We start from the raw sequence: 20,237 nt of genomic DNA, 5'->3' as shown, positions 1-20,237 counted from the left end.
CGAGAGTAACATACTCCCAGTTTTGAAGCTGAGTTATCATTATCTTCCTTCAACTTTAAAGAGGTGCTTTTCCTATTGCTCAATATTTCCCAATAACTATGAATTTGGGAAGAAGCAATTAATCCTTCTATGGATGGCAGAGGGTATTCTTCAGCAGCCAGAAGGAACTAACCAGATGGAAGATATTGGTGGCAACTAGTTTGAGGAGCTGTTATCTAGGTCATTATTTCAAAAGTCGAGCAAAAGTAATTCACTTTATGTAATGCATGACCTTGTTGGTGATTTGGCACTGTGGGCCTCTGGTGATACATATTTCAGATTGGATGATAAGGTGGATGGCAAATGCTCTCCAAAGACTCGTAATTCTTCTTACATTTCCGGTAAGTTTGATGGGGTCACCAAATTTGAAAAGGCATTCTCTGAAGCGAAGAGTCTACGAACTTTCCTACCACTTTCAATCTCACATGGTCATGAGAATTATCTAACTTGTAAGGTTACTTTTGAGAAGTTGCCAAAGTTAGAGTGTTTACGAGTACTTTCTTTGAATGGCTATCAAATAAGTCTGTTGCCAGAATCAATTGGTCATCTGAAGCATCTACGGTACCTTGATCTATCTCACACACTCATAACGAGTTTGCCTGAATCAACAACCACCCTTTACAACTTGCAGACGTTGATATTAGAAAATTGTTCTCATTTGAAGGCACTACCTGCAAAACTGAAGAATTTGGCAAAATTACGTCATCTGAACAACTCATGTGTGCCTTCATTGGGAGGAATGCCTCCTCAGCTAAGTCAACTGACTAATCTCCAAACATTATCTAATTTTGTGGTGGGCAAAGGAAATGTGTCAAGGGTAGGAGAGATAGGGCCTCTATCGCTTCGCTGGACATTATGCCTCAAAAGATTGGAAAATGTGACTAATGTTGAGGATGCAACAAGGGCAAACTTATTGAGCAAGCAAGGGCTTGATGCACTACAACTAGAATGGAGTGGCACTGATGGAAAGGAATCAGAAGTTCTTGACGTGCTAAAACCACACATAAACCTTAAAGAGCTCATCATCAAGGGTTATAACGGTTTGGAATTTCCAACATGGATTCAGCATCCTTTGTTCTCTGAAATGATCCTTGTGGTGTTAGAGAATTGTAAAAAATGTCGATTCTTGCCAGCACTTGGCCAATTACATTCTCTGAAACAACTCTTTATAAAAGGAATGTCTAGTGTTGAAAGTGTGGGTCCTGAGTTTTATGGGAAAGCTGAGGGCTTGCCTTTTCCAGTATTAGAAACTCTTGAGTTCAAGAATATGGAAGATTGGAAGGAATGGTTTCCTTGGGAAATGGAGTTTTCCCTTGCCTAAAAATGCTTTCCATCTCCACATGCCCCAAATTGAAAGGTAAATATTCATTTATTATCAAAGCTTGTGATTGATGGATGTGAGCAATTGGTTGTTTCAACTACCAATTATAAACTGATTCACGAGTTAAATATATGCGGTTGTAAATGGGCGGTGGATAGAAGTGGGGTAAAGTTTGAGTTATCAGAGGCCATGGAGCTTTCAAGTATTTCAGAGTTCAGATTTGAAACAGAAGAATTCCTGAAAGGATTTACACAGCTTAAAAATTTAAAGACTACTGGTTGTGAAGAGCTGACATCTTTATGGAAAAGTAGGAATAGATGGCTGAAACATCACATTGGCAACTCTCAGTCTCACTTTGTTCAAGAGCTGGTGTCACTTCAACAACTACACATCATTGGATGCTCAACTCTAATTTCTTTTCCAGAGGTTGATTTGCCACCTTTTCTTAAACACTTGAAGATTGAGTCATGCAGTTCCCTTGTATATTTTACTAGATCTCATATGCCCCTAACGCTAAGAAGAATAGAGATTGAAGATTGCTTGGAACTTATATCATTAGTGGAGGGAGAAGCGTCTTCGTCTTCCTCTTCTTCTTGTTTGATGAATGAGGAGGCATCCTCTCTTGAGTACTTGAAGATATGGAAGTGTCCATCTTTGACTTCCTTATTGGACAGAAGCCAACTGCCCAGGGCACTTGAACAGCTTTACTTATGGGATTGTGAACAACTGGAGTCAATAACTGATAAGTTCCAGGACAAAACTTGTCTTGAATGTGTTGATATACGGCGTTGTCCAAATCTTAAATCATTACCGGAGTGCCTGTGCTACCTCACCAATCTTCAAAAGTTATATATTTTTCAGTGTGGAAGTCTAGTTTCCTTCCCTAGAGGAGGGTTGCCAAATACAGCCTCCAACCTCACAACCATCTGTATCTGGGACTTAAAATTGACAGCCCTCCCTGAAGGCATGGTCAAGCACAACCCTCAGCTCTCTTCAGAGATTAACAATCGCTTACTGTAAAGGTTTGGTGTCCATTCTAGAAGAGGGTTTTCCCTCAAACCTAACAGTGTTAGTAAATTTAATCCAAAGATTAAATTAATTTGAATGAAAATTCAAATTAATAAGTCTGATATATATGGAAGAAGTAACTGATCATTCTATCCAAAGGTTACAACCTTTCAACCTAAAAGCAACGTAGAAGTTGCTGTGCAGAAAGGTATGTCATTTCAAAGAGATGCATCAGACTCCTATATAAGGAGAAGCAATCCCACCACTGAAAAACTAACTTTTGCATCAGAAATTTTTTCTAATATTCAAAACTTTCTGCATATCACATTAGAGTTTAAGAGATTGAGAGAGAAAAACACAATTTGCGTTCGTTGATCCTCAAGATTGTAGTGCTTCTTCTAGAGGAAAGTTTGATCGTTGTACTCCTGGGAGACGTTTGCCAATAACCCTTCAAGCACCGACGAGGAGGCAATTTCGTCTTAAGGGGATAGAACCAAGTTCTAGCCTCGATCACAATCTGTAAAGTTTTGCTTCCTTTTTCCTAGTCTGGTATATTAACTCTATTTGTATTTATCTTTTAGATATAGCAATTAACGTGTGAATTAGATTTCTAACAATCTTAAGATGAAATTCTTTATTTGATATTAATTGCTATATTGATTTGGACTTGGTTACTCGAATCATGGTCTCTGAAATGAGATTGATGGTAAAAGCCAAAGAGTGGTGGATTGACACAGGGGCTACCCGCCATATATGCTTTGATAAGAAGATGTTTTCAACTTATCAAGATGTTAAACAAGGGGAGAAATTAGTTATGGGAAATGCCTCTACATCAATGGTTCAAGGTTTTGGACAGATTGTATTAAAGTTGACATCAGGGAAGAAGCTTACTCTCAATAATGTGCTTCATGTACCTGATGTTAGAAAAAATCTGGTTTCTGGTTCACTGCTATGTACAAATGGCTTCAAGTTAGTTTTTGAGGCTGGTAAGTTTATACTTAGTAAGTGTGGAATGCATGTTGGGATAGGATATCTCTGTGATGATTTATTCAAACTGAATGCAATAACCCTTGTACCTACAGTTATGAATAAAGATATTAATCATTCTACTTATATGATTGAATCTCCAAATGTTTGGCATGGTAGGCTAGGACATGTGAATTATGATACAATACGTAGATTAGTTAACATGGATCTGTTGCCTAAATTCAACGTTGATTTAAATAACAAGTGTGAGACTTGTGTGGAAGCAAAATTGACTAGAACTTCTTTTCACTCAATAGAAAGAAGTACAGAACCTCTGGGATTAATTCACAGCGACATCTGTGACTTAAAATTTCTACAGACTAGAGGTGGTAAAAAGTATTTCATTACTTTAATAGATGATTGCACAAGATATTGCTATGTGTATTTGCTTAGAAGCAAAGATGAAGCTTTACAAATGTTCAAATATTACAAGAACGAAGTTGAGAATCAACTTGGTAAAAAGATCAAGGTCTTAAGGAGTGATAGAGGAGGTGAATATGAATCACCTTTTGCTGAGTTTTGTGCTCAACATGGTATCATTCATCAAACTACTGCTCCTTATTCTCCTCAACAAAACGGTGTCGCCGAACGTAAGAACCGTACATTGAAAGAAATGATGAATGTTATGTTGATAAGTTCTGGAGCACCCCAGAATTTGTGGGGGGAAGCATTGCTTTCTGCTAATTATATTCTCAACAAAGTACTTCATAAAAAGTTAGATAAAACACCATACGAGTTATGGAAAGGTCGAAGACCTTCTTATAAATATCTCAAAGTGTGGGGGTGTCTTGCGAAGGTAGCAGTTCCTGATCCTAAAAGGGTTAAGATAGGACCCAAAACCATTGATGTGTATTCATTGGTTATGCTTCAAATAGCAGTGCATATCGATTCCTAGTGCACAAATCAGAAAATGTTGATATACATGTAAATACAGTAATCGAGTCAAGGAATGCTGAATTCTTTGAGAATATTTTTCCTTGTAAAATTTCACAAGAAAAAAGTTCTTTGAAGAGAAGTTATGATGATGCTAATAATAGTCATCATGAAGGAAGTAAAGAGCCACTTCAAAATGGTCTAAAAGTGTATACCAGACGAAGTAAGAGGGCAAAGACAACAAAATCTTTTGGTCCAGACTTTCTAACTTATTTGTTAGAAAATGAGCCTCAAAGTTATAAGGAAGCCATGTCTTCCCCAGAAGCTCCATATTGGAAGGAGGCCATTAATGCTGAAGTTGAGTCTATTTTACAAAATCACACTTGGGAATTGGTGGATCTTCCTCATGGAAATAAACCATTAGGGTACAAGTGGATTTTTAAAAGAAAGATGAAAACGGATGGATCAATTAACAAGTACAAAGCGAGGCTTGTAGCAAAAGGTTACAAACAAAAGGAAGGCTTAGACTACTTTGATACTTATTCGCCCGTTACTCGAATTACATCCATTAGAATGTTAATGGCAATCGCTGCTTTGCACAATCTAGAAATACATCAAATGGATGTAAAGACGGCTTTTCTAAATGGTGATTTAGAAGAGGAAATATATATGGAACAACCAGAAGGATTCATTGTTCTTGGTCAAGAGAGAAATGTATGTAGGCTTGTAAAATCTCTATATGGTTTAAAGCAAGCACCGAAACAATGGCATCAAAAATTTGACAGTGTAATGCTGTCAAATGGTTTCAAGATCAATGAGTGTGATAGTTGTGTTTACACAAAAAGCTCAGAAAATGGTTATGTCATGGTATGTCTATATGTAGATGATATGCTTATAATTGGTAGTAATACTATGATCAAGACTACCAAGAAAATATTGACCAATAAATTTGACATGAAAGATATGGGAGTTGCAGATGTTATATTGGGAATCAAAGTTTCCAAAACATCTGATGGATTAATTTTATCTCAATCACATTATATTGAGAAAATACTTAACAACTTTGGTAAGCATGATAATAATCAAGCAAAAACTCCATATGACGTTAATCTTCATTTAATGAAGAATATGGGTGAAAGCATATCTCAGATTGAATATGCAAGGATAATTGGAAGTCTAATGTATCTAACAAATTGTACTCGTCCTGATCTAGCCTACTCAGTAAACAAATTGAGTAGATTTACTAGCAATCCCGGAAGAGATCATTGGAAGGCTATTGTAAGGGTTCTTAGATATTTAAATTATACTAAGAACTATGGTTTGCACTACACAAGATATCCATCTGTACTTGAAGGGTATAGTGATGCTAACTGGATATCTAATACAAAAGACTCAAAATCCACAAGTGGATATGTTTTCACGTTGGGAGGTGCTGCTGTATCTTGGAAATCAACAAAGCAAACATGTATAGCAAGATCCACAATGGAACCTGAATTTATTGCTTTGGATAAAGCTAGTGAAGAGGCCGAGTGGCTTCGTAGTTTCTTAGAAGATATTCCAAGTTGGCCAAAACCTGTGCCTGCAATTTGTATACATTGTGATAGTCAATCAGCAATTGGAAGGGCACTGAGTAATATGTATAATGGTAAGTCTCGACATATACGTCGACGACATAATACCGTAAGACAACTGCTCTCAAATGGTATAATTACCATTGAATATATAAAGTCGAAAGATAATTTAGCGGATCCGTTTACGAAAGGTTTGACTAGAGAGCAAGTTTGTAAATCATCAAGGGGAATGGGATTGAAGCCTATGAATTAAAAGTCTTCATGATGGACACCCAACCTAGTTGACTGGAGATCCCAAGATCTAGGTTCAAAGGGACAACTAAATCGTGTCTGACTTAAGTGAGAGCACTGTGGAGATAATATCTCCTACCCACTCCTATGATGAAACAGTGCTATATTTGCAATGTGAATTAGGCTAAGTTTAGCTTTTAATGATTCCTATGACTTGAAATTTCAAGTGGAGTATTGCAGAATACTCTAAAGAAGGAAGTCACCTATATCAATGTGAAATGAGGCCGTTTCTTTGAGAATTTTGGGCGAAATTCTCTAAAGCATTGATGAATACTGGGTATTGTCCATGGCCGGAAGGACACAACCGTAGAACCAGATGTGTCTGGAAAGATATTATGTGTTTACTATTGTCTTGGTTTACACGAACGGCTGAATAGTTCAAGACAACACGTTCACTATTTAGCTAGCAAACCCGATAGCATATCACTAGGGAAGGTTCAAAGCCAAAAGCCACCTATCCTAATATGATATCTTACCAACCATTCTCTCTCAAGTGTCTGCATTTCAATTTTCATTCATGTGGGGGATTGTTAGTAAATTTAATCCAAAGATTAAATTAATTTGAATGAAAATTCAAATTAATAAGTCTGATATATATGGAAGAAGTAATTGATCATTCTATCCAAAGGTTACAACCTTTCAACCTAAAAGCAACGTAGAAGTTGCTGTGCAGAAAGGTATGTCATTTCAAAGAGATGCATCAGACTCCTATATAAGGAGAAGCAATCCCACCACTTAAAAACTAACTTTTGCATCAGAAATTTTTTCTAATATTCAAAACTTTCTGCATATCACATTAGAGTTTAAGAGATTGAGAGAGAAAAACACAATTTGCGTTCGTTGATCCTCAAGATTGTAGTGCTTCTTCTAGAGGAAAGTTTGATCGTTGTACTCCTGGGAGACGTTTGCCAATAACCCTTCAAGCACCGACGAGGAGGCAATTTCGTCTTAAGGGGATAGAACCAAGTTCTAGCCTCGATCACAATCTGTAAAGTTTTGCTTCCTTTTTCCTTGTCTGGTATATTAACTCTATCTGTATTTATCTTTTAGATATAGCAATTAACGTGTGAATTAGATTTCTAACAAACAGTACTTAAAATTGTGGATCCCAAGAGTTGTAAGCCACTCTCTGAGTGGGGGTTGCAGTTGGAGAAACTCACCTCTCTAAAAGAGTTGTGGATCTCTGGTGTAGATCCATATATGGTGTCCTTTCCACCAGAGGATATAGAGTTGATGCTCCCTAAATCCCTCAGTAGACTCGACATTGCAAACTTCCCAAGTCTGAGGCGCCTATCCAGGAAGGCCCTTCAGTCCCTCACCTCCCTTGAATATCTTGAGATTGCTGATTGTCAAAAGCTAGCATCCATTCCAGAGAAGTATCTGCCTCTTTCACTTGCAAAACTTCACATATATGCATGTCCGAAGCTAAAAGATAGATACACTTGCAACACAACATACTGGTCCAAAATAGCTCACATCCCTTGCGTACATATTGGAGATGAGTATTTGAGCCCACTGAAGACTCACAGCTAACATCCCTGGCCCTTCAAGGTACTTACTTCAATTCAAACCATTTTTATTTACTTTGACTACAAATGTATTACCTGTTTTTACCTTGTTTCTAACCTTTTATATACAGAGCTAAAGGATATAGATAAAATGTTCAAAGATTACAACCCATTCCAGATTATGCTGAACACATTGGGTAATTTTTCTATCAATTTTCATAATTTGTAATCAGTTGAATATGATGTGGGATGATCGATCATTCATATATAAGTAATTACATGTTGCTGAGTGTTCCTTTTTCTCTTGTATGATTAATTAATAGGTTGTCAGAGAACCTTAGAAATTCTTAGATGACATTTAGTCGATTGAGAATTAACCAATTGGTGACATGTAGCGACAAAAAGAAGGAGGAAGTAGGGATCCCGATATGCAGTCTAAATCATTCATTACACAGATGTTCCACTTTGATCTAAAATCCCTAGGCCAATCAATCATTCTACTTTCTGCAGTTTTTGGTCTTCAAGTGAGTCCATTTAATAGTCTTGTCATCATCAGATAAACTTGACCATCTTAAAAAGAAAATAATTGAACTATAACTTATGACTTTATGAGCTGGTTTTGTCAATCTTAGGCATAGTGAACCTTTTGTTTAGTGCCCAGGATCCACTGTCTATTTTCAACCAATTGAATGTTTTAGGATGTTTTAAACATTTCTGGGCAACAGCTGCCTGTATAAGTATTAGGCAATGGACCACCTCAAGATCTGGTTTCTATTTTAAGGCTATAGGGCACTGTGTTATTCCAGTAGCCAATCTCTCTTCTTATACTCATCCAAGAAAAATTATACGCACTAATTAACACTGTTTTTAGTCATCATTATCATCAATACAAACTTATACCGACTTCATATGCAAATTCCAAGCTAACCTTTCCTTCCTTATATATTCTTAAGATGGTCTGTTGCATATGAAAACCAGGTGCTGGAGCTGTCGGGCCCGCTGGAACTCTTCAAAGGCGTGTTTAAAGCCAATCAATTTATTGATTTGCCCTTAAGGTGACCCCATTGGGATGTTCTGTTTTTCTTTATTAATCATAAGTTCATAACTGAGTACTTCTGCATTTATTTTTGTGCTTTGTGTGTGGTTTTTGACGTGCCCAGTAAGCTACTTTACTGCAGATATGATAGAAGTTTTATCTAATCACAAATTGTTTATCTTTTCATAGACAAAATCTGCTTAACATAATTCATGTCTATTTATAGTAGTTAGTGTGAAAGATTGCTTGCTGTGTCTTGATTACTTTACCTAAACTTATGCAAGATTCTTCTTGAAAAATAAAAAAACATATTACTAAGATCAGTAGTACCGCTTACATACTAACTTGGCACTCATATCAGGAAAAAAAAAAAAAACAACTTAACTTAAGTATCATTGAACAATCATCATAAGGAATTCACATGCAAACCCCAGTTTGGCCTTTACTTTCTTCACTTTCTGTGAATAATGTGGAATTCTTACTGCAGGAGATCAACGCCTGTTTATACCTTTGGCAGTGTTTTATAGTATCATGCACTAATGGATCGAGGCGCATAATATCACAGACCTCTGATGTGTTACCCAGCATGTTTGGTGTTTATACAGATACCAATATCATTTCTCAGTGTGTTCTTGCAAGTCTTCGTGCTCCTTATCAGTTGTATGTTTAATTGAGAGTAAAAATAGAATAGAAAAGAGTTGAAAACTTGACAACTTTGGTGCTACGGTGACTTTCTGAGTGTATTGTGCAAGTAAAGGTTGTCATTGTACATACCATCAATAATGGTTTCAATTTTGTGTTCTCTCGGTCATTGTGGATCTGATCAAGTTTTATTTTGGCGGGTTTTTCTCTTTATGATGCAAAACAAGTCGGTTAGGATTAGGCTAGATCGGTAGTTCAATTCTCCAATCCATGTAACCAAAAATAGAATAATATAAAGATCAAGCTTTGCTTTTAGTATTTTAATCCTCTGTTATGGTTATGTTTGCATCTGTGTTTTATATCCAATTTCTATGAAAATCTTTACGAGTCTTACGTGGGCTGGGTTGGTTTGCTCATCAGTTCGATCCTAGTCGGTCGCAACGTAATTTAGCTCTGCGTGTTAATTCTCTCCATTCAGATATGTATGAACAAATGCATTGTGAGATGTTTGTCACCAATAAAATGTTATTGCTTCATAGTGTTTTACCATCAAAATAAGGACATTTCCATATTTTTTTTTTTGGTTTAGTAAACAAAGAAATTACAACAGAAAACCTCTACAACAGCCAAGACCTAATTTATCAAAATTAAAAGCATTAGAGGTAGAAAGAGGAAGAGAATCGTTCCAAACTTGAGCATTTGAACCGTGTCTGCAATTGCTTCTGCCAAGAAATAGACTAACATGCTTAAAATTGACATTGTGGAGCTTATTTGCAAGAAATGTAATATCCTTCATGATTAGTTCGATTCAAGCTATCTGAAGCCATGAAGAACAGCAACATGTAAATCCTGAAAGCTAGTGCCTCTGTTGTACGTAAGAGCATTTGATTGACTTGGATTTTTAGGAAGCAGCCAATATAAGATCTCCATTTTCATTTCGGAAAAATAAAACCTCCTACACTCTGTTAATTCATTTTGCCTAAGCCATCAAAGTTAAGTTTAATATAACCTTGTCTAGGAGTATTTCATCTCTCATTTCATTTAATCTACTTAATGTATTGATATATTAATGTAACTTTCACAGGTCTGTCATTCAACTTTGATATGTAAACATTAGAGGTGTAATTAAAAACAAAAAACTACAAGTGATAGGTGAAATTGACGGTTAAAGGAAACGTTAGGGGACAATATGCTATATTTCCCGCGGGGTATATAATAATTACAATTGAAAACTAAGGAACGAACCAGTAGAGTAGTACCCAAACCCGAATAGAATCGAAGAATCGAAGAACCGACTCTCAGAAGTTACAGATCTTTCTCTCTCAGACCCAAATTTTCATAAACCCTAACCCCCGTCGCTCCCCAAAATCGTAGCTTCCCTACAAAACCCGCATTGCGAAACCCTAATTCGTCGTTCTCTTCGGCAATGACGAAGGCGTACGGAACAGGCGCGTACGATTTCAAGCGCCACCATGTTACCGAGTACCCGGTGGAGCTGAACCACCAGCTTGGAGAGAAGCCGGTGGAGGCTAAACCCGGCGCGGCGCTGCCGAGCTCGATAACGCTGTCATATTTCTTTTTTTCCTTTGTTTCAACATAAACATTGCTGTTGTTGCAGGTACTTGAGGCTGATGTTGCTGTTGTTCCGAAATGCTACTTGAGTGCTTTGTATATACATGAAAAGGGGAAGCTCTTTACCCAACTTGTTGACTTGCTGCAGTTTTATGAAGGATTTGAGATTAATGATAATGTTGGGAAACAATTGACGGATGATGAAGTGCTCCAATCTCATTATGATCGCGTACAATCTTTTCAGCTGCTTGCTTTTACAAAGATTCCTAAGGTGTGTATATAAGCAGTCATAGAAAGAGACTCAATTTAAAAGAGTTCCTAAATTCGTAGAGGACATAGTTCCATGTTTTCTTTTATAGTATATTGTGCTCATGTCCTGATGTTTCTTTCCCTTTGTTCTTGCAGTTGCAACAGCTTGCATTGGTTCAATTGACTACCGAAATGATCTCTGTGAAAGATTGTCTGTACTTTCCCCTGAAGAATTGAAGGATTTGGTTTGTTCAAAGGTATGTGGAGAATATTGATTCACCTTTTTAAGGTGCTGTTGTTTGAAACCTCTGTTTTTTTTTCCCCCCTTCTTCTTTTTGTTTTTCTTTGTAGAACTGTATTCACTATCCAGCCAATGTACATCATATTTTGTGTTCTTAGATTCTAATGAAAGTCAAGAAAGCAAACTTCAACTAATGAATCGAAGAAAACATTGAATACAATACAGAGCATTGTATGAAAGTAAAACTGAAAACAGAGAGACGGGTGAGAGAAAAGGTGAAGCAGAAGTGATATGGTGGACGTGACTTAAGGAGGGAAGAAAAAGAGATAAAAACAAGGACAGGAAGAGAGGGGTTAGGTGTACAAGTAAGTATATGATGCTTAGCCTTATGATGGCAGGAAAGCTGAAGCCAACTGTTATGCAACAATCAGTATTTGGGGGCCTTCTTCTGGATTATCACAAGTTCATAGTGGTATGGACAATATAAGCTTCTTCTTCCCAAATGCGAAAAAACTATTTCACTCATTGCAGCGACCCAGTACCAATTTAATTTCTTTATATCTCGCATGTAGAGCTAATGAACTTTAATGTTTCCATATTATGCTGGACATAAATGATCTTTCTGTTAGTTGCTAATCAAAAATCGCAGTTTTTTCACTGAAGAAGTTCTGTCAAATCACCAGATCACATTGGATCATTCATTTCTGAATTATTATAATATGTTGCTATGGTTGATTTCCTGTCATACAATGATCTTTACAAAATTCTATGAAATTTAAAAGACATGTATGGAATATGACAAATGAAGGGGATTTTAGTAGATCAAAATGGCTGGTGTTCATGTTATGAGCTGTCTCTTCTCTGAGAACTGATATGTATTCGCTTCCATTTTTCATATTTAATTACTTTTCACTGAGAAGAAACATGGTCTGACTCTGCTCGATAGCTTGTTCAGGAGGAGCTAGCTAAGGTCAATGTGAAAGATTCTATTCCATTTCCCCATTTCAAGTCGATGCAAAGTTTTTCCTTTACAGAAAAAAAAAATAGTAATAATTTCAGTTTCATTAGTCTTTTTACGATGATAGCCCATCCTTCCTTTTACCTGCTTCCAACATTCGCTGACTATAGATTTGACACTAAAAGTAGTTATAAGTTTGAAAATTGATCATAGAGAACCTACAATATTTATTTAGTTCTTAATATTCTTTTTACATGTTCTGTTGCATAATAAACTACGATGCTGGATCTTTCCAGGTTACTTTGCTGTAAAGCAGGTTGACCAGTTATAGGCCGATATAATGCAGTTATAATAGATTCAAATGGTCTAGCCACTTCATTTATTGATAGTCAAACAAAGGGAGACTAATAACTTCAATATAACAGATTTACTGAGTTCATGATGATTTAGTAATTTCAATAGGATTGAATATGAATATGAGTTATATAAGCTTTCGGAACACGTACATGTATGGAACAAGAGGGAGGAGGATACATGGTATTCCTGGTAAAAAAGAAAAAGAAAAAAAGAAGGGCTAATGCATTTGCATAGACCTAAAATTTGATGTCCTGAATTACCTTTTCAATAGTTGGTGTGCATACTTGTTCCCATTTCTATCTATCCAAACCTTGAAAGAAACCTGAAAGATATTTTTCCTTTCCATGAAGTGTATGCAGTCTACAATATGCTGCCCGTACGTATGTAATTCATTACACAAAGCTGGCTCTTTATTGTCTGAACCTTTTGAAGCAAGCAATCGTTCCTAATTTTTCTGCAATTAATCACATCTGGCACCTCCTATGGAGTGCATTTCTCATGTCTTTTACCTTTACTTGATGGCCGGGCAGTCAATTTTTTTTGTTTGTCAGGATTTGTATGCATTATCCATTAACTGTTTTTTTTTTTTCTTGACAGATTATAGGGGCAACAACTACTAGTACACGTTTTGGAAAGCTGTTAGGAATGGAAAGCTCAAGAATCTTTGTCTTCCCTTCTCGTTCTGGTTTGATTTCAAGGTACTGTTCACTTATTCTAATTCTGCTGTACTCAGTGTACTTGAAATGGATTCCCTAATTAATCGTAACAGAATAATGTGATTCAATATTGTGATTTATTCTTTTCTACTTTTTTGATCCTTTTGCAGTTGATTAGAGTAGTGCCTGAACAGAAGATTGTCACTATTTTCAGAATATGGTGGCGTTTTGCTTGATCTTGATACAAAGTTCATCTTCATGTATCATTTAATCTATTTATTTCTGTTGTAAAGAAATATTACTTGGTTCATGTAGAAACATCTATTTATTAAGTATTAAGACTTGATCTGGGATCCAACCAATCTCTGTCCCCTTGGGGCTTGGGCTACAGATAAGATATAATTAATCTGCAAAACAGTAAAGGGGTCTGGGTGTACACATGCTTCTTATCTACAGATAAGATATGTGGCCCACATGCTTCTTATCCTTCTTTGCTTCATTGGCTTTGCTGCATTATTGATGATGTTGGGTGAGGGACTAAATTATTCTTATCATGCAAGTTGGAGTCTTAAAAGACTAAAATCAAGTACGAAAGATTCCTAGATTACCCTGTCATGTACAATAATGCATAATATAATGATTTGATCGATCAAGTCTTAAATGACTGCCAGTGCCTTTCTCTCGTTGTTTTTGTCATCACATGACCGATCTAACACAAAACAACAAGAATATGATGTTACCCATTCTTGAATCTTCAACATTGCAAAGCTTTCACAAAACAATTCGATCTGCACTTGTTTTAATTGCTTTGCTTGCTCCTCTGTTATCTTCCTGAAACTAATAACTATGGCAGTGGGAGAGATCTTTCTTGCGGCATTCCTTCAGTTGCTGCTGGACAGGTTAACGCCTCGGGAGATCCTGGGCTACTTTGGAAGCTTGGGAGGAGCTGGCAAAAAGCTGCAGAAATGGAGAGAGACACTTTCCGCAGTTGCAGCGGTGCTTTCCGATGCGGAGGAGAAGCAGCTGACGAGCAAGGCAGTGGATCTGTGGCTGAATGACCTGAAACACTTGGCTTATGATCTGGACGATCTACTCAACACCTTTTCTAATGAGATGTTAGAACGCGAGCAGCTCAAGCTTCACCAAACTGGCACAAGCAAGGTACGAGGCTTCTTTACCAAAGTTCCTCACAAAGTTAAGTTCAATTTCAATATGAACTCCGAAATAGACGACATTGCTAATCGCTTGCAAGACATATTTGACCGGAAAGAGAAACTCGGTTTGAAATATATTGAGCATACCTCTACTTCAACATCGTCATCGCACAGGACACCAAGTTCATATGTGTTGGATGGACCTGTGGTTGGGAGAGATGAAGACACAAGAAAGATTGTGGAATTGTTGTCCAGAGGTGTTGATCCTTCTTCTCCCACAAATTATCAAGTCGTTGCCATTGTTGGTATGGGTGGACTCGGCAAGACAACGCTTGCGGGACGAGTCTTCAATGATGTAGCTACAGTGGAACAGTTTAATCTCAAGATCTGGGTTTCAGTATCCGATAACTTTGATCTTCAAACGGTGACGAGAGCTATTTTTAAGGAAGTTACATCTCGGCCTTGTGATATGGATGAGTTCAGTCGACTTCAAGATAATCTGAGCAAGAAGATCGATGGTAAAAGGTTTTTGATTGTTTTAGATGATGTCTGGAGCACGTGTGATTATCATTCATGGACAAAACTGCTAGCTCCCTTCTGTGGGGGAGCTAAGGGAAGTAAGATAATGGTGACAACACGTGATAGCCAAGTTGCAACATCGATGGGAGCCCCAGCCGCTGAAGTTTATTTTTAAAGACTCTATCAGATGAAGGTTGTTTGCAAGTATTTGAGCAGCATGTTAGCAATGACAGGCCACCGAATTATGACTTGCTTAAGAAGAAAATTGTTACGAATTGCAATGGATTGCCATTGGCTGCAAAAACTCTTGGTGGTGTTTTACGTTGTGAAGAAACTGGCAAGTGGGAGGAAATACTGAATGATAAATTATGGAGTATATCAGATGGGAGTAATATACTCCCAGTACTCAGATTGAGTTATCATGATCTCCCTTCACCTTTGAAGAGGTGCTTTGCCTATTGCTCAATACTTCCCAATGACTATGAATTTGGGAAAACCCAATTAATCCTTCTGTGGATGGCAGAGGGTTTTCTTGAGCAACCAGGAGGAAGTAAAGAGATGGAATATATCGGTGACGAATATTTTGGGGAGCTATTGTCTCGGTCATTCTTTCAAAAATCAGCCAAAAACGATTCATGCTATGTAATGGATGGCGTTGTTGGTGATTTGGCACGATGGGCTGCTGCAGACATATTTTGCAGATTGGAGGATAAACCGCATGGTAGATGTTCTGCAAATACTCGTCATCTGAGTTACATTTCTGCTAAGTTTGATGGGAAACAAAGATTTGAGGAGACATTGCCTAAGGCACAACACTTGCGGACTTTCCTACCTCTTCCAGTTTCCAGTGGTTATGAGAATTATCTAACTCATTATGCTACTTCTGATTTATTGCCACAATTGAAGTACTTGCGGGTGCTCTCCTTCAATGGTTATAAACTGACCGAGCTGCCAGGTTCTGTAGGCAAGTTGAGACATCTACGGTACCTTGATCTTTCTCACACATTGATAATGACTTTGCCTGAGTCAACATGCACACTTTACAACTTACAGACGTTAATATTAGAGAATTGTTCAAAATTGAAGACACTACCTTCAAACATGAGCAATTTATCTAATTTACGCCATCTCAACAATTCAAACATGCCTTCATTGGATGAAATGCCTCCCCACGTAAGTCAGTTGACTCATCTGCGAACTTTGCCTAATTTTGTGGTGGGGAAAGGTAGTGCATCAGGGATTGGAGAGATACAGTCATTGCATCTTCGTGGGACCTTGAGTGTTGGAAGATTGGAAAATGTGATTGATGTTGGGGATGCGAAGACGGCTCAAATAATGAACAAGGAAGGGCTGGAAATCTTGCAATTGGAATGGAGCGGCACAGGCGAGAAGGAGTTGGAGGTGCTGTGCAGTTTAGAACCTCAAAAAAAGCTTCTACATCTCACTATCAAAGGTTACAATGGTTTTGAATTTTCAAAATGGATTGGACATCCTTCATTCTCTGATATGATATCTGTGAAGTTAGAGAATTGTAAAAACTGTCGATTTTTGCCTCCTGTTGGCCAATTACCTTTGCTGAAAAAACTTTGGATACAAGGACTGGCCAATGTTAAAAGTGTGGGTGCTGAGTTTTATGGAGAGTGTAGCTTGCCTTTTCCAGTGTTGGAAGTCCTGACGTTCAAGGATATGCAAAATTGGAAGGAGTGGCTTCCTTGCAAAAGAGATGAAGAAATTCGAGTTTTCCCATGCATGGAAAAGCTTTCCGTCCTTAGTTGCCCCAAATTGAAAGGTTGGTTGCCCAAGAACATGGATTCATTATCAGAGCTGTATATTGATGAATGTGAAGAGTTAGTGGTTTCAATTGCCAATTATAAACATATACATAAGTTGACCATCAACGGTTGTAAAAGGGTGGTGCACAGAAGTGGAGTTAAGTTTGAGCTACTGGAGGATATGGAGCTTCATGGTATTTCAGAGTTCAGACTCGAAATAGACGGGTTCATCAGAGGATTGCCAAAGCTTCAAACTTTACGGATTACTGGTTGTGAAGAGTTGACATGTTTATGGGAGAATGAGGATAGATTGCTGCAGCGTCGAATTTCTAATATTATTGGAGGCAACATATCTGACTCCCCCTCTCACTTTATTCAAGAGCTAAGAGCACTCAAGGAACTTGTGCTAACTGGATGCTCAAATCTAATTTCTTTTCCAGAAGCTAGTTGGCCACCTTGTCTTGAAAATGTAAAGATGGAGTCGTGTAATTCTTTGACATATTTCGTAAGGTATCAAGTACCGCCAAGCATAAGAAGAATAGAGATAGAAAAATGTCAAAATTTGAAACTACTAGTGAAGGATGCTGGGGAGCTAGAGGGTTGTATGGAATGGTTGGAGATAAAAGAGTGTGCATCTTTGACATCCTTATCAGGCAAAGGAGGCCGACTACCCAGAACCCTCAAATTTCTTAGAATAAGTGACTGTGACCGATTGGAGTCAATAATCGAAACATTCCACGAGGACACTTGTCTTGAAGCTCTTACGATAGAGAGGTGTGCAAATCTCAAATCCTTACCAGAGGGGCTATGCCATCTCTCCGCTCTTCGCATTTTAATTATACGCAATTGTGGAAGTCTCGTTTCCTTCCCAAGAGGAGGGTTGCCATCCAACCTGATAGACTTTTGTATTGAAGATTGTGATCAATTGGAAGCCCTCCCCAGAGGAATGGACAACCTCAGCTCTCTTCAGACTTTGATGTTGAGATACTATGGAGGTTTCCCACCCAACCTAATTACTCTTCGAATTGGCAATTGCAAAAGCTGCAAGCCTCTCTCAGAGTGGGGGCTTCACCACTTGGACAGAGTCACCTCTCTTAAACACTTGTGGATCAATGGTGTAGATCCAGATCTGGTGTCCTTTCCGCCAAAGGAGGTGCTGCTCCCTAAATCTCTTATTGAACTCACCATTCGAGGCCTCCCAAATCTGAAGCGCCTGTCATCATCTTTTCAATCACTCTCCTCTCTTGAATCCCTTAACATTTGGGATTGCCCAAAGCTAGCATCTATTATTCCAGAAAAAGAGGATCATCTGCCTCTTTCACTTACACAGCTTCGCATCTATCATCACTGTCCGCTGCTCACAAAGAAATACCAACCAGGTAAAGGACGACACTGGCCCAAAGAAATAGCCCACATCCCTTACGTTTATTTTGGAGACTACGGTGACGAAGCCGAAGCCGACCGCTCGGCATAGAAATCAAGTACGTCAACTTTAACCAAAAAACAAAACCTTGATTCAGTCTACTACCCTGTTTATATATGTTGTTTTAATTGTCAAAAAAGAATTATGTTTACCCATTTTCCGATTTCTATTGTGCTTATGTCTCTTGCACTGATTGCCAATTGAAGACCTTGAACCCTAACACTGATTGTCAATCCTTACTCTAAGTTATCTGCTCATGCTTCATCTGTTAAGTTTCTGTTTGTGAATGTTTTGCAGACTATAGAGCCGCAAGACGTACAAGGTTGAGCAATGGACCAGCTCAAGAGTCTTGATCCACGCACCCTACTAATTCTGGATTAAGGTACTGGCTCATACCACTTCAAATCTCTTCCCTTACACCGAGCTGGCACTTTCTTGCCTTGGAGCTTCGAGGCCTCTGCTGGCCTGGCTGGATGTTAACCCTTGCTGTCTAAGCGATCCGATCAATCTTATCTATGAATTGCTCATGAATCTTGTTTCGCATTTTGCAGGGCAGCAGCAATTAAGAGGTGGAGAAAGTTGTTTGCAATGAGAGCACCTCAAGAATTTTGATCTGGGCTTCTAGTTCTGGTTCAAGGTATTGTCCACTTAAGTAATTCCAATTACGGTGCATTGATATGCATTCTGTCTGATATATGCCTCAGTTATGAGTAATGTGAACAATAAATTTGTTGTATGACAGATAACCTTTCTCCATTAACTTTTGTCTTTCAAGTCTCTGTAGTGTTATAATCAGGTTCCTTACTAGATTTTTCTATTTTAGGTAAATCAAACAAAGCTGACAAATATTAAAAAGTATATAAAGCACTAAACTAATTTTTCTGTTGACGTATCTTTTATATTGGAAAATTGTTTCTGAAAATTTTGTTTGATAGGGCAACCTTTCCCAACGAATACTGTTGAAATTTCACATGCTTGTTGCAGAAGAGCATGCATGATTTGTCCTCTCCATATGAAATTCATATACGTATTTTGATCTGTTTTAGAGCAATTGTACACGAGGAGCATAAATTCATCGAACGTTTCTAACTAGTTAGATAGACTACACTGTACATATACTGTATACAAATAGTAATAACTTCTTTTATCAGGTTAGAAGCTCAGGCATTTCTTTTCTATATGCTGCAGATTGTCAGTCAAGATTATGATAGCTAATGAGGTATTTAAGCGTGCCGCTACCGTTTCAGGGTGTTGAACTTCTGGTAAGAATAAAGTGACTCCGCATAAAACTGGAGTTTTGAAGCTTGTTGTGGGATGTTGCATGCGTGTTGAAGGTCAGCTTCTTCGAGCGCGGTTGTGGGAACAGAGTAGGCTTCAGAACTAAAGGAGCAAATTTTTTTGTAAAATCAATCTTCTATTATTTCTTTTCTTGTCAGGGACAAATAGAGTGAAATTGAGATTGAGTGTGTTTAAGGAAAAGAGAATTCGAGAGAGAATTGTGTGTAATATTATTGAGAATAGGAGCCCTATATATAGGGATTACAAAGTACATGTTCTAATATTACAAGGAATACTAATCCGAGTGGGATTAGGAATTTTAGAACATTCTCTCCTATTGCTACTCCTAGTTTGATTAGGCACACTAAACTGATTTTTCTTCAACACTCCTCCTTGTGCCGCTCAAACTTGGTGGTGACGCTTCATACGTTGCCTCGTTAAAAACCTTGCTCGAGTTTAAACCTTGTGGGACAAAAACATGCTCGAGGAGGAGAAAAAGAGTACAACACGTCTTCTATTCTTCGAGATCGAACATGTAGATATCATAACTCCCCCTGATGTCGATATCTCCCTCTGATTGCTACAATCATGGGAGTTCGGATAACTTTCTCAATCCGATGCTCTTCACATGTTTCTCGAAGGTGGATTTAGGTAACGACTTAGTGAATAAGTCCGCTACATTATCCTCTGATCGGATTTGATTCACTTCAATCTTTAGAAGTGATTGTTGTTGCTGATTATAG

General features: G+C 37.9%; 2 protein-coding genes and 1 long non-coding RNA gene across 3 annotated transcripts; all 3 read left to right on the top strand.

The window, feature by feature from the left end:
* The first annotated feature begins 1,549 nt into the window (after nt 1-1,549).
* LOC112199629 (putative disease resistance protein At3g14460) lies at nt 1,550-2,380 on the top strand. Its single transcript, XM_024340614.1, has one exon. It carries the CDS (start codon nt 1,550-1,552, stop codon nt 2,378-2,380), a length of 831 nt encoding a protein of 276 aa, XP_024196382.1.
* Nucleotides 2,381-7,221: 4,841 nt separating this feature from the next.
* LOC121051115 lies at nt 7,222-9,198 on the top strand. Its single transcript, XR_005805190.1, has 4 exons — nt 7,222-7,680; nt 7,769-7,834; nt 8,616-8,692; nt 9,161-9,198. It is a non-coding gene; the product is annotated as an uncharacterized LOC121051115 (long non-coding RNA).
* A 3,493-nt stretch (nt 9,199-12,691) lies between these two features.
* Nucleotides 12,692-19,804, top strand: LOC112182806 (putative disease resistance protein At3g14460). Its single transcript, XM_024321355.2, is given in 6 exon segments — nt 12,692-13,390; nt 13,519-15,188; nt 15,191-18,274; nt 18,514-18,598; nt 18,768-18,853; nt 19,405-19,804. Coding segments are annotated over 2 exon segments (4,071 nt in total). The 5' UTR covers nt 12,692-13,390; nt 13,519-14,194; the 3' UTR covers nt 18,268-18,274; nt 18,514-18,598; nt 18,768-18,853; nt 19,405-19,804.
* The last annotated feature ends 433 nt before the right edge of the window (nt 19,805-20,237 follow it).

This window comes from Rosa chinensis, chromosome 1 (genome assembly GCF_002994745.2).
Source record: "Rosa chinensis cultivar Old Blush chromosome 1, RchiOBHm-V2, whole genome shotgun sequence".
Classification (NCBI taxonomy): Eukaryota; Viridiplantae; Streptophyta; class Magnoliopsida; order Rosales; family Rosaceae; genus Rosa; species Rosa chinensis.
Note: the sequence above shows the minus strand (reverse complement) of the source record. Positions and strands in the feature narration are given on the sequence as shown.

Bases quoted from the DNA above. Each gene is read 5' to 3' on its own strand.
- LOC112199629 (XM_024340614.1), top strand. From the start codon at position 1,550: ATGGAGCTTTCAAGTATTTCAGAGTTCAGATTTGAAACAGAAGAATTC.